The 14,842-nt window shown below is 29.2% G+C and overlaps 3 protein-coding genes across 3 annotated transcripts; 2 read left to right on the top strand and 1 right to left on the bottom strand.

Annotated features, from left to right (window-relative positions):
* Positions 1–776: 776 nt before the first annotated feature.
* LOC126838275 (transcription termination factor 3, mitochondrial) lies at positions 777–2,443 on the bottom strand. Its single transcript, XM_050572578.1, has 2 exons — positions 2,283–2,443; positions 777–1,916 (listed from the first exon to the last, which is right to left on the bottom strand). The coding sequence occupies exon 2, from the start codon at positions 1,813–1,815 to the stop codon at positions 793–795; it is 1,023 nt and encodes a 340-aa protein (XP_050428535.1). The 5' UTR covers positions 1,816–1,916; positions 2,283–2,443; the 3' UTR covers positions 777–792.
* A 1,692-nt stretch (positions 2,444–4,135) lies between these two features.
* Positions 4,136–7,319, top strand: LOC126838279 (uncharacterized). Its single transcript, XM_050572583.1, has 5 exons — positions 4,136–4,390; positions 5,314–5,489; positions 5,571–5,768; positions 6,849–6,903; positions 6,977–7,319. The coding sequence occupies exons 1-5, from the start codon at positions 4,318–4,320 to the stop codon at positions 7,072–7,074; spliced, it is 600 nt and encodes a 199-aa protein (XP_050428540.1). The 5' UTR covers positions 4,136–4,317; the 3' UTR covers positions 7,075–7,319.
* Positions 7,320–8,780: 1,461 nt separating this feature from the next.
* LOC126838282 (ubiquitin-conjugating enzyme E2-17 kDa) lies at positions 8,781–14,161 on the top strand. Its single transcript, XM_050572588.1, has 6 exons — positions 8,781–8,989; positions 11,197–11,260; positions 12,226–12,257; positions 12,321–12,398; positions 13,425–13,530; positions 13,602–14,161. Exons 1-6 carry the CDS (start codon positions 8,966–8,968, stop codon positions 13,739–13,741), a joined length of 444 nt encoding a protein of 147 aa, XP_050428545.1. The 5' UTR covers positions 8,781–8,965; the 3' UTR covers positions 13,742–14,161.
* Positions 14,162–14,842: the final 681 nt, after the last annotated feature.

Genomic DNA, 14,842 nt, shown 5'->3' with positions numbered 1-14,842 from the left:
CAAAACCTTTTATTTAAAAAATTGTATTAAGAGTACGCCACACCGGCCATTTCTAAGGAGTAAAGTATAGGCAATTTTTCGAAAAATCTTAATTTAGAGTTTGATCTATAATGCATACTTGTTAATACAGTAATGAGGAAACTTTGTTGATTGTCATTTTTTTTTGTCAGACTATCACAGTCATTTCTGTAGGATAAATTACAATGTTTTCCCTTTAAAACTGTTTTACGCGAATTACATTTTCTCAGGCTTCATATATAGTTAAGCAATGAAATTCATACATATTATTTATGACAAAATTATCTGTGTTCCATCATCCGTATTTTTTCAATATACCTACCTAATATAACCAACGCTGTATCATTTTTTAAAAAGTCGAAAAAATCCTTTCTTAATTAATTAATTATTCATTAACTGGTTGAAATATTAAAAAAAGGGCGATGGTAGAACACAGAAATTTAGTTGTCTATATTATGTAAAAATTTGGTTTCTTAGTTTTGATTATAGCCTTTGTAAAATTAATCCGAGCAAGGCGGGTTTTTTGAAGAAAATAATGGGTGTGTGACGTTCTCTTAATGCAAAATATTAACAGTAATCAGATAAAAAAGCAATGGAATGAGTATAGTATGGTTTTAGTTCTAACTTAGTCATTTGAGTAGTCTGTGCAAATTAAAAAACATATAAATATTTAATCTATTAAATATAAGCATACACCTTAAATTGACAAATAACAACTTCAAATGTACCAAAACAAATTTTTTTATTTATTTATTAGATACAAAAATATTATTGTTAGTCAACAGTTTTAAGATAAGTATTAAACATTTCTACACTTGTTTTTGCAATATTAACACAAAATTCAGAATCACTTCCTTCAACAATCTTAATCAGAGGCACAAAATTTGGCTTAGTACAATCATATTGGGCTCGATTTAAATATTTTAGATACTCGTGTCGCTGCTTGATCCTAAATAAACGACTAGATAATATTTTAGGTTCAATTACAATACTATCATGACTAATACCCATACTATGATGCACATAATTAAATCGTTGTAATAAATGATGTTTTGACATTATATACACTTTTGGATAGACCAAGAGTAATTTTTTCCTTTCACTCCTATTAAAACCCATTTCTTCATCTAAGGAAAACATAATTAAATTTACTGCTCGTTTAGGCCATGTAATGAGTCTTGGTAGCTTAGTGGTAACACTGCGAACATTATCTCCGGAAAGATAAAATTTGTTTTGAAAAAATCCTAAGCTTGCATCAATGTCTACTGTACTGTAAGATAACCACATAGGATGTTTTCGAATAACTTCAGTAATCATCTCTCTAGAAAATTTTCTATACTCAAGATAATTTATTCGAGTTACTAAATCATCCATATGTTGAGTAAATATCATTGGGTTTTTGGTAAAAAATGTTCCCAGTTCTTCTGTTGGAACACCGCAATTGTATACAAATTGTATGTAAGGCTTCATGTCTCGTTCAAAATTTAATTTCAAAATTGTTTCCATTACATCTGGTTTACCGTCAAACTTATAAAGCTCAACGCCTAATTTAACTAGTTCTTGTAGCGTTGGTGACTCATTGACATATGATGCTAAATTAAATGTTGGACGCAAGGCTGGACTGATGGATGAAAAATCAGTGTTATTTGGTGCCAGCGGCACCTGATTATAATCTGGAGTCCATTGAATTTCATTTGGTTCAATTGTTTCTAAGGAATTTTTTGAAGTAACATAACATTTTATAAATTCTTTAAAGTTGTTAGATTTGGGATGTAGTAATTTCCGGATTAAAAACATGATTAATTCTATTGATTGAGCTGTATAGTAAAATAATACTGAAGACGATCAATCCATTATACTTCTACTGCACACGTTTTCTAATACCAGCAATTTTTTATCTAAAAGTAATAAAAAATTAATATAATAAATTATTTATCTCATTAAAATTTTCTTTTGATATGTATGGAGTCAAAAAAGATTTTCTGCACCTCCTGTCTATTATAAAAAATCTCAATTTTTAGCTAAAACAATTTAAGACGACTCATTATACAAATTTATGGTCACTTAAACTACCCTAAAAAATTACAACTTGTTAATTATGTGAAAAGTTATGCTTGTTAATAGCAAACTTTTTAAATCAATAAGAAAAATATGAGGTTTTAGACCAAGACACAGAAATATCAGTTTTATTTTTAGAATGCAAATATTTGATAGTTTTTTGGAAAATCGACTTATAATAGTTATTACATAATTTGTTAGCTTACCTATAAAAATATTACAAGACTTAGAACACTAGCCTCTTTAATTATTTTACTAACTTTTAAATAATATACAGATTGAAACTAAGTATTATACACTTAACATTGGCAATTATAATTTATAGAACTTCTTTAGAGTTTAGATATCTGTAAATTATAATTATTTGGTATCGTGAATCGAGATAGATAAGAATAAAGTGTTCTTATCTATCTCGATAGTATATTTTGCAGGCTGAGCTGAGCGGCGAGAGCTCACGGCTGTATTGTTGCATCGCGCATGCACTTTACATTGTGATAACAATCATCAATATTTAGATCAACTGAATTCAAGGGTAAACATTGGTTATGGTTACTGGTTGTGAGTGGTAACATAATTGCATTGGTGTATAATAGGTTGCGTTACAATATTATGAAGGAGAAATTTTATATTACGAATGCCGATTAATAATTATTATTGACTTATAAAATTAATATTAATATCGCTAGTCATTTGAGTTAATAACTGTTAATAGGTATATTATACTATTATTTACATGAAAGTTACAATAATTGAAGAACGTAATAATAAAACGAATGTTTTAATTTTGTTAAAATACGAAATGTACGGATAAAAATTTTGTTTGTTTTCACAAGTAATAAATACCATTTTATGGACAATGGACAAATGAAAAGATGACTATCCCTCTCGTCTCTCTTACGTTTAACATCCGTTTTTCCCACTGATCGGGACTTAGACGGTTTAGATTAGGCATTTTTGGGCTTATAGCTGGCTGCCGACCTAACGCTACCAAACAAGTTTGCCCCAGAGAGAGGTGCCGGTGGTCATTTCTTTCTCCAGACAGTTGCTTGCCCGGATGAACAAACCGCCAGTGGCCGAGATTCGATGAAAAGTAGAATATGATTTGTGTTAAAAATGATTGTACGTAATAATGAAAATAGATCATTTTAGCATGAGAAACTGACAGTTTCGAATGGATGCACAAAATCATTACATTGGTAGTGATCAGGTATTAGAGTCATGAAGTAAATTAATTTCATCACAAATATATTTATGCATTATGAGATCTATACATTTTGTACATATACAGTTGTTCATAAATTATTTATTTTATTATAATGCACACTTAAATAACAATAGTCTATTGTTTAAAAAATAATTAATTACAGTGATAATATTATACTGAATATTAATATTCAGAGAGCCTATAATATATAGGGTATAATAATATTAAATAAATATAACTTAAATAAACATGTTTATATTTAATCTATGATAATTATAATGAATATAATATAAGGAGTTAAAGGTCTAATAAGCCCCCCCAAAGCACTCCTCGGTCCACCAAAAAATGATAACTTTATTTAGTGATAACGCGTTGGGTATGAACCTCGATGAAGAGAAGATTTAATAATATTCTTCTTTTCTAGTCTTTACCGTGACTATGGGCATGGTCTCTACACAGAATCACAGATATATATAATAATCTAGATTGCTAAGTAGCGATAAGAATTGAAGCCGACGGTCCGCCACTCTGGTGGGATTTGTGTGTGTATAAAATAACATATATATCTGTGATTCTGCGTTATCAACTGAACTTATTATATTGTTATAAGAATATTTTCATGTAATAAGGTTCTAATTCCCACCAAGATGGCGGAAAGTGGCTGCTTCAATCTTCTCTATTGATATCATGTACAGTGAGCAATCTAATTTATTATAAATATCTGTGCACAGAATAGACTCTATATACATTAGGTTACATTAGGTAACGTTAGGTTAATATTTATAATCTGTGGTAGCCACTTGCTGATATCACATTTATTACATTATCATTGATACTGATAACGGGTAAAGTTTATTTTCATTTACTTTGTTTACAAAACACATTGGTAATATAGAACAAACATGATACGTCCCGTTACAATCACGATTTAATGTTTCTTACATCCTTACGACAAACATCGTACAATCCAAGAATAATTAAGTATTCTGTAAATTTAGAGAATATATTATAATTGTGTTTAAAAGCTATCAATAAATATGAATAGTAGCGATAGCGATGATTTGACCGAAGAATTTTTAACAGATGACACTCAGAATTTTCTTACTCAAGGTAATATTATATATAAAATTAACATTTTTATTTAAAATTTAAAGGAAAATACTAAGACAAATATTTGGCCTCAAAAAGAATGAGGAAACCAATGAATATGAGTGTAGAACTAATGATGACTTGTATGAACTATACAACCTACCGGACATAGTAGCAGTAATGAAGAGCAAAAGAATCGGATGGGCAGGACATGTCTGGCGCGCTGAAGGAAAAATATTAAATAAAATAACCTCATGGAAACCAAACAAAAAGAGACCCTCGGCCGACCGAGACAACGATGGAGTGACCATGTACATCAAGACCTAAGGTTGTTAGGAGTAGAGAATCCGGAAGAGATGGCAAAGGATAGAGAACGATGGAAGGAGGTGGAAGTTGTGGCAAAGGGCTTTAATGGCTTATACTAAGCCCAAAAAAAAAAAAAATTTTTAATTTAAAGCGATTAAAAATGTAATACCTGATATAGACTATAGTTATAATACCTAGATATTTGTTTATTAAAAGTTATTATCTGTTATTTCTTTTTAGATAGTTTTAGTTTTGCTGGATAAATATTCATTGATAGTAAAAATGCAAAAAAAAATCATTGAAAAATTCAAGGTACATTTGAGCTTTGCATAAAAAAAAAAAAAAAATTGATAAAAATTTCAAGTTGGAATTTACTAGAAACGGGGAATTATAGGGGTGCAATTTTCTATGTTATGGGTGATTGTATCCATAGAATGTGAGATGAAATGCGTGAAATTATATCTCTAAAGTAGGCTAGAACTGCTTTGAATGACACTGATAAGAAAGAGTCGGGAAGATTGGTAGAGCCACTAAGATGGAGAAAAAAAAAAAAACATTTATCATTTATCACGCTATGTTTCAAAAAATAAAATATTATCGTACCCTTAAAAATATAATAAGTATTTATATTTTTACAGGTCAAGATACTCAAGATGGTATTGAAATGGTAACTTTAGACAACACAGACGATTCATCCAACCAAGGAGAAGTATATGAACTAAAATTTGGCAAACCTCTCAGAGAACAGGATAGATTCCTACCTATAGCAAACATTGCGAAAATAATGAAAAAATCCATACCTGATGGGGGAAAGGTAATAGTACATTAATTGTAGTATTTTTTAAAAATTTTTATTATTAACACAAAATGTAAATATATTTATTATTAATTATAGATAGCCAAAGATGCCAGAGAATGTGTCCAAGAGTGTGTTTCTGAATTTATAAGTTTTATTACCAGTGAAGCTAGTGATAGATGCTATCAAGAAAAACGTAAAACTATAAACGGAGAAGATATTCTATATGCTATGTCTAATTTAGGATTTGATAATTACGTTGAACCATTAAAATTATACTTGCAAAAATATCGAGAGGTAATTTCATATTTTTTTCAATTACATTTTTCATTTTATTCTATTACAAAATCATTATTTAAGACAATTGAGATACCATGTTGTGTCCTGTTTGAAATTAAAGACATGATTGTCAATAATGTTAAATGATAAAGAACTGACTAAATAACAGAAATCCTTGGAAGTTACAAGTGTCCCCCTGTTGGTGAAATTTAAAAATAAAATATTTAATGATTTATTAATTTTAGCTGTCAACTACTACTTATTAGATATTTTGTGAGGAGGATATATAAAACTTGAACTTTTATTTAGTTTGATTACTAAAGTAAATTTAAAAAAAAAATTGTTAACTTTGAAGAAGGACTATGTAATAAGCCCGGAAATTTAGCAACAAATCAAAGACATTGGTACATCTGAAGAATATTAAGTTAATAACATTTAAATCCATGAAAGCTTTAACACATTCATTTAAAAAAAAAGTTATAAAAAATTAATCAAAGTTAATAATTTTAAACAATTACTTTTTAATATATTTATTTAAGTTGAAAATTACCAGACGCTGAGTTTTGGTCAACTGTCGTTACTGACTGGTCAGGCTATGATAAACAACTGGGGAATCAAAGAGGGTGGGGCATAAACTGGTATTTACTGTGTATTGAATATTTTAGCTGTCATAGTTATAAAATTGGAAAATTTATTCCCACATTTTTGAGTTTGATTCCAGCCAATTAGACTATAGTTGACCAAAAAGTTATAAAAAAATAGTACAAAAAATGTCCAAGGATGCAAAATAAAACTACAGTTTTAGATTTGTTTTTAATTTTTCTCGTATTTAAGGATAAATCTATCAAAATTGTTATTTCTAAATGTAACAAATAACACATATAAATGTATAAACATTTATCAATTTGCAATCAACAGCGTTTTTTTTTTTTTTTATTTCATTTACAATAAATGTTAGAAATATAGTCTAGAATTCTTTTACGTCTATTAAAATATAAGTGTAGTTATAAATTATTGAAATGTTTGATTAGATATTTATTTTATGAGTATAACTTAAATATAATATTACTTCACTAAGCTAATATGTACTTTTATTAGGCCACAAAAGGAGATAAATCAATTGGTATTGAAGAGCTATCAGACGATGTATTTTGTAAGTATTTGACTTACTAAAGTTATTTAAACCAAAAATGTTAAAGTTTACTATTGCATATATTTGTTTTCAGCCAATGATTCAAATTATACAAAAATATTTGGACAAAACAGTCAAAGTGATTCCGTTATTTACTATCCAGATTCAATACAACAGTTTCACATAGTATAATCAAAAATTAATTAATTTTTTTTTTATAATTTAATACAAAAGTAATTCATAATTATTGTAGTAAATTTTAGAAATTAGGAAAATAACAGTTTCACGTGTAAATAAGTGAATAGACTAAGAAGTGCAAAATTACCTTACAAAAAATACTTACTTATACTTAATAAAATCTATTGTATTTTAACTTTTAAATTAAACATCAGTTAATTTTAAAAATGTGTCCTACAATATTATTATGTTTATAATTTTACAAGGAAGCAAATTGTTAATTCTGTTTCAATATAATATTTAATAACATAATAATTGTGAAATTTGTAAAATCCAATTATAGATTTGTATAATGTAGTAGTTGTTATTTTCACCAAAATAAACAAATTAGCTGCATTATTAATATAACATGTTAACAATATTGATTATTTTAGTACATTCTTGTCAATGGGTTCGAAAATATATATATATATGTTTTTTGTTTATTAAAATAAGGTTATGGAGTAATTAAAATTAAGATTGTGTAATGAAATTGTTATGAAGTATTAATTATACAATAATAAATATTGTAGTAGTTATTATTATATAATTAAATTTATATAAAGTAAAAATATTTAAATCCTTTTTCAATGTTGATATTTGATAAGATTTGTTTGTAATTACGTATGACTTCATGTCATAAAGTAACCCCACAAATAGACAAAATTTGAAAAAAATATTGGACATACAAGTACAAACAAATATTTAGTTGTAAATAACAACCTAATTAACCGTTTTACAATTTATTTTACGGTATTTTTATTATCGAAAACATTGGCACTGCAAAATATTTACCGTTTGTGCTTCAATTTGTTAACAATGGTGACCGGTGAGATATAGCATAGCTACTCTATATTATTACTCTATGCTTCATACCTTGTTTACCAATAGGGAATGACGATGCGAAAAGTAGATATTGTTTTCGCTGATAAAATTTCGGTATGATATTAATGAGGTATTAACGAATTGATAACAAACTATGGGTACCTATTACGCATGTCATATAAATCCGTGAAGAAATAGAAATAATGAACACTAAAACGGGAACTATTCGATTTTCGAACCACAAATTGGGAGACCTTAATTTTTATTTTATTTTACAGTAGCGAAACAAGTTTCCACTTTCCAATTTCCATCGTAAAATGCAATAATTGTTCGTCGAGGAAAACCTAAAGTTTTTGTGGGATAACAAGTCAAACTCGTGATGAACAAAATCAATGAAATTAGCTTAAATATATACATGATCATATAATAGTAGTAATAACGGTATTAGATTGTATTGTTTTCCTTCTAGATTATCAGCATTACACATACGTCAATTAACATAGTATGCTATTAACTATATTTATAGTTGCTCGAAATGACGGTCATCGGTCAGTCCATGAGCGGTTTACCGACTACAGTTTACACTTTACACTCATTAGGGAACAAGTGTCGCCGTTATCGTTGGAAAAACCGAACGATTAGAAATAGTGTCGTTTGGAGTGACCATAGGTGCCTTGTGCGCGGGCGCGCAGTGTATGTACACGGCGACGCAGCAACAGAAGGTAGGTATAGCGCGCGGGGACGGCTCGGCGGCCATTTTGTGTAACTGTGTTCCCCAACACAACTGCTTTATGCTCTCCCGTCCTTTTCTGATAACCCGCACACACACACATACACACACACTAACACACTAAAACACATACACGTATATACACACACACACATACACATTACACTTATACATTATTACAATAATTCGTGTGCGCGTTGCTGGTGGAACCGAATCTCACCAGCTCTACGATAAAATATTATAATAATTATTATATACCGTTCGGGTGTTAAATTACACATTATAAAACACAAAAAACACAATCGTCGTATAATGGCGTTGAAGCGAATCAATAAGGTAAGTACCGATAGCTATGCCCTGTGTGTTTTTCTGTCCGTCCGTTGGCGTGTGCGAATTTTTGTCGCACGCATACTTATAAGCTATTGTCGCCGTGATCGTCTCCCTCATGTTCCCCGTAAAAATATCGAATTTCCTGAAGTAACATCGTCTTGCGGGATTGCCTAAAGCCTTTTGTATGTTCCGTTCGGGACAGGGTTGCACTTTAGGCACTACCCCCTTTCGCGGTCGAGCCTAAAACCAGTAGCCAAGCTATTTGGTCGTGACCTACAATTTAAAAAAACAAAATTTTTTTTGGCGGCTATACCAACTTTGAACTGACAGTGAATAAACCAATTGTCATAATTTATTTATTTTAATTTAACATTAAATTGTCGCATGCATAAAGTGAGTTCTAATGCTTTAATTTTATGTGCAATGTATCATCCATTTTTTTTTCATCTATCTTGCCAGAGACCTTGATATCAGTCATAAACATCTTCAAGTTTACATCATTAACAATAATCATAAATTATTGATGTATTATTTGTTTTTGTTAATTTCATACAACTATTATTGTACATTGTCCCATTCAGCATTTTTCTAAATAATTTGTCCGTTCTTATTTACCCTGTTATCGTTTTTTCAAGGCTTTTGAGGAAAATGGTAGTTGTATGGTTTTTAATATTAAGCATATATTCATTCGCTTGCTTGGATTAGTTGTATTATGTACTTTCCAATAAAATTATATTTATTATGTTCAATAATCATTGGCAAGTTAAAATTAAGCATTTCATAATTATTTCAATTGACTTCTTCATTTGATTTTACCTACTTAAAATTTTACTAATTGATGTATTTGAATCTTGTTTATTGCTATTATTATTCTTTTCTATTTTTAAAGCCATTACGGAGTACTAGTTAAAAACGTTTTGTTATGTTAGGTTTGTTTGAAAAAAATAAATTATTACAATTGGTAGTTTTAGCGACTGATAAAGCAATATAACCTAATACTAATTAGCTATGTTTTATAATAATTAATAGTTTAAAATGTATAATTTAGTAAATTAAATTCAAAGGTGGTTATATCCAAGTTTTTTTATTGATCTTGTCTGAGAAACTTGACATTCCCTAAATTTAGTGTAATTAGGAAACGATAATACAAGTCCTATCTTATTAAGATGTATGCATCCTTATAGGTTTATTGAAATATTATTTATTCTTGACTTCATTCAAATGTTGTTATTTGAAAACCTTTAACTTAAAGGATAGAAACTTGGCATAAATTTATTAGACACTCTTTTTTTTTTTTTTTTTTTTGTCATCTCGTAGTGTTTTTTTACACTAATTACAAATCTGACTCTTCTAGTTCAAAAGTTATAGCTACTTGAACATTGAAGTATTCTGTGTATGTAACAGTAGGCCACGGGCATGTGACGGCAGTAGGCAAATGCGGTGGAGGACAGTTGTATAAGAGCCTATTATTTTTTGTTATTTTGAAGGGTAGGTTAGGTTAGGTTCGGTCTATACGCTTCTAGAGCAGTATCAGGTTAGTGTAGTCCTTTATGCAATCTATTTATTCTTCTGGAGGTTTGTGGGAGTGAGCTCCCATCCTAACGAAGGGGTTCGACTCGGCTTTTAAACCTGGCAGGTGTAGGGAGTTGTTTTATATAGTTTTCTTTTGCTGTTTATACCAAACGAAGTTTGTAGATAATATTATGATCATCGTAATATATTGATAACAAAATGCTGTTTTTTTCAATTGTGATTTGCGTCGCTGTTAACAGCTGCATGGTGCAGTGGCCGCCTACTGTTATGTATACGAAAAAGTTAAAGTAACTATAACTGTTGACCTAACTAGAGGAGTCCACCAATTTCTGACTTCAGATTCGCAATCAGCGTAAAAAACACTACGATATGTCAAAATAAAACTTCCAAAAAAAGGGTGTCCTATAAAGTTAATTTGTTCTGAAACTTTCGTATTATTACCTAAAGGGTATATCTGTGTAAAATAGTAATAAATATAACTTGTGGTCTGATAAAATGAATTAGGAAATCATAGATTTAAAATGTTAGGTTTGTGCAAAGATCACAAAATTTCTACTTTTATATTAATGTTGTTCAGTCAGCTTTTATTTTGATGCTTTTTTTTTAACTAAACGAAAAATATACCTATTTGAATATTAGGCTATACTTTTGCAAAGAGTTAAATTTTTTTTGTTTTTTAGGAACTTCAAGACTTAGGCAGAGACCCACCAGCACAATGCTCAGCAGGACCAGTTGGTGATGACTGTAAGTTAAATTAAATTTGTAATTGTTAAAAATGGCTTTAACGTAAGTTCAAAAAAAAAAAAAAAAATTTTGTTGCTGAATGATTGGCCTAAGTTAGTATATTATTTTACATAAATTGTAGTTACGACAATTTGACTCTTAAGAAGAAGAAAATAAATTTAACATGTTTCAAAGGATATAACTGAAACTTAATATTTACATTAATGTTTTAAAAGGTTGCAGTAATTTAAAAATAAAGAGTTGTATAAGATACTAGTTTTATTGGGAAATAATTAAAATTAATGAAATAATCATAATGTAAAGCTTAGAAACTAAATTCATCATTCTTAAGAATTAGATATACAAACATCTTATGACCATCCTACACAAGTCACAACACGTTTATTCGATCAACATTGGGCACTTGTGTTAATTAATTAAAATGTAAAGGTGTTATTTACGCCAGTTATGTGCCCTGTACAGTTCAATTTATGGTAAAGGTGGCACAAGTTAAAGAAACTGTAATGTTGGCCGAATAAACTAGGCTTTATGATTATAACAAATTTACATATTTTTGTATTGTTCAAATCTTCTCAACAGATAGGGTATTTATGAATTCTGAATGATAAAAGTTTTTAAACAAATTTAATAAAAAAAATTATTTTTGTATAAAAATAAAGTCCTTAACTACTAGGCATTCCTAAACAATTTTTTCTGAATCGTTAGGAAAATAAAGGTTTGTTATAACTTATTATTTTATTTCAAGTTCTCAAAAATAAATTGATTTTGTTTTCACATACTATAAAAGTATGTTATACATCCTAAATATATTTGTATTCGGGGTTTTTCATAATATTTTGACTACTTCACGTATAAATAAATTATAACAATTATTGTTTGTAAATTATGACGTGGGACTTACAGTATGTTCAACCTACCAATATTTGTATTTCATTCATTAATTTGTATTTTTTTTTTTTTTTTAGTATTTCACTGGCAAGCAACTATTATGGGACCAGTAAGTTAATTACTAATTCCATTTATTTTTCTGATTGTTTTAAACTGTATTTTACTTTTTTAGCCGGATAGCCCATATCAAGGTGGAGTGTTTTTCTTAACTATTCACTTTCCAACGGATTATCCATTTAAACCTCCAAAGGTAAATATTTTAATATATATTCTAAAATACCTAAAGGTGGTGTAAAAAGATATTGTGAGGTTGTAATGAGAACTGAACAAAAAAAAATTATATGTAAAGCCTAAATAATTTACTCAGTTTATTTTCACAAACTGACTGCATAAAAAATACCATAAATTAGTTAGTGTAATTTAGTGGAACATGTAACACATAGTAATAGTTTTTTTAATTTTTATGCGATTTATCTTATGTTTTAACATCTTTAATATTGGTAGATAGTATCTATGTGTCTTATCAATATCACAGTTTATTTTGGTAAATAATACGTATAATGTTATAGATCAATTATCTTTTATACATCAGGCGCATTGCCTATTTAGCTTAACTATGGCCCAAACGATTGGAATTGTAAATTTAGCATTTTGTGATTGATAGGCCCACAGATAAGTGTAATGCCTAAATGGTATAAACAGATTCTGACCACTTCCAAGCTGTCGAGACCGCCAAGGCACACTGGTCATTATGAATTAATGATAACAACATTTTATATGTTTTTAGTAAATTTGCATTAGTGGACTAATATTACATTGCCTTACTAAAATGAATGTTTTGATCCAATGGTAGCTCTGAGGTCTAACCGTTTTAGTCTAGCCATATTTATTTAATCAAGTAAATAATGGGAGTTAATAGATTCAAAGTGTTGCTATTTGAATCCGTTTTCATTTTACTAACTAATTGTAATATAGCATATAGGTGTGTTTAGACACAAGCTTGAATGCTTCTGAGCAACTGTTTGCGGTGCTGTAAACAGCCAGTATATTCCTAGGCGTTCATCATCAAACTCAATCTATAATCGTTTGGGGTCTTGGATTCTATCGAAATCAAATTACTAGCACAAAACTTCAGGCATTTTAAAATATTGTTCCTGTAAAATGATTGAAAATGCACATAATTTTGACACCTCTGCACTATACTATTGTTATAAAACTATAATTTTGAATAAACAGCAAAATTCTCTGTTACTTATTATTTATTTTAATAAAATAGGTTGCATTCACAACTAGAATTTATCATCCGAACATTAACAGTAATGGCAGCATTTGCCTTGATATCCTACGGTCTCAATGGTCACCTGCTTTGACTATATCTAAAGGTAAAAAAAAAAAAAGATTTATTAATAAAAGTTTTAATTTTACCTTAATGAATACTATTTTTTATTTTCAGTTTTGTTGTCTATTTGCTCGTTGCTATGCGATCCAAACCCTGATGATCCACTTGTGCCCGAAATAGCTAGGATATATAAAACGGACCGAGAAAAGTACAATGAATTGGCTAGAGAATGGACCCGTAAATATGCAATGTGATGGTCGTTTTCTACATACATTGCCTGTCCGCCCGTCATCAGTTAAACATTCTTTTTTTTTCTCCCTGTACAACCTCAAAAGATCAACACTTTCAATTTCCAACTATTCTGGTAAAATAATAAGATCACACTATGGAAAAATACTTATATAGTATGATTTTGAGATTTTATTTTATTCATAAATGCCTATATAATTTTTTTTTTTTTACTATCACTTTGTCATAAAGTTCAACATTGAATGTGTAAGTGTCTCATAATATAGAGAACAAATTTAAAATAACAAGATGGTGTTTCTTTAGTAGTTAAATTTAAAAAATACTTTTTCGGGATAAAAGTGTAATACTTTATTGTGCTGGTGGCGATTTATAACTGCCTTTACCTACCCAAAAATAATTATAATATATATATATATAGTTTTTAATTATTATTTTTTTTATTTTATTTTTAAACTAATTATTTAAATAATTTGATAGTTGATTATCTACTTACGTCTTACTTATGCGCTCGACATTTTGTATGCAATTAAAATATTATGAATATTTTATATTGCCCTCGTTTTCTTTTTCACGACTAATACTATTTATCGTTAGATATTTTTTATTACTTTTTAAAAGAATACTAATATGGGTTATTTGATATATGTGTTTTACAAAATCTTATACTCTACTGTAGTGTGACTGGTTGCCTAAAATTGACAGGGCTACTCAACATAGCCGATTTGACATAAATATAACTTTGTAGGATTTCAAATTTCTGTTCATTCGGCGAGTTTGGGTCGCCCTGAAATTCAAATTTTAGGCCACAGGTCGTGTTACAGTTGAGTAATAGTTTTTGTGAAACGCCCTATATATTCTGTCTCATATAAGAACAGCAGTGATTTGTGCACCTTAACCTAGGCCTCTAGCACTACTGAAACTGTCAAACGCTCTCTGCGCGTCGTTAGTTAATGTATACTGACGACGATGTTGTCTGATGATTGCCGACAGCCGTCCGCCGTGTTGTGGGTGGAAGGAGAACTAGGCGAAGTGCGACGTGGAGATGCAGATACTGATTGAATTTTGTCATGCAATCCTGCCTTTCTTATATGGGACAGAGTATACTA

Source organism: Adelges cooleyi, unplaced genomic scaffold, assembly GCF_023614345.1.
Source record: "Adelges cooleyi isolate 19-005CV unplaced genomic scaffold, UGA_ACOO_1.1 ACOO_flye_CR_arks_rails_tigmint_CR_PRNA_30, whole genome shotgun sequence".
In the NCBI taxonomy this organism is placed as follows: Eukaryota; Metazoa; Arthropoda; class Insecta; order Hemiptera; family Adelgidae; genus Adelges; species Adelges cooleyi.
Note: the sequence above shows the minus strand (reverse complement) of the source record. Positions and strands in the feature narration are given on the sequence as shown.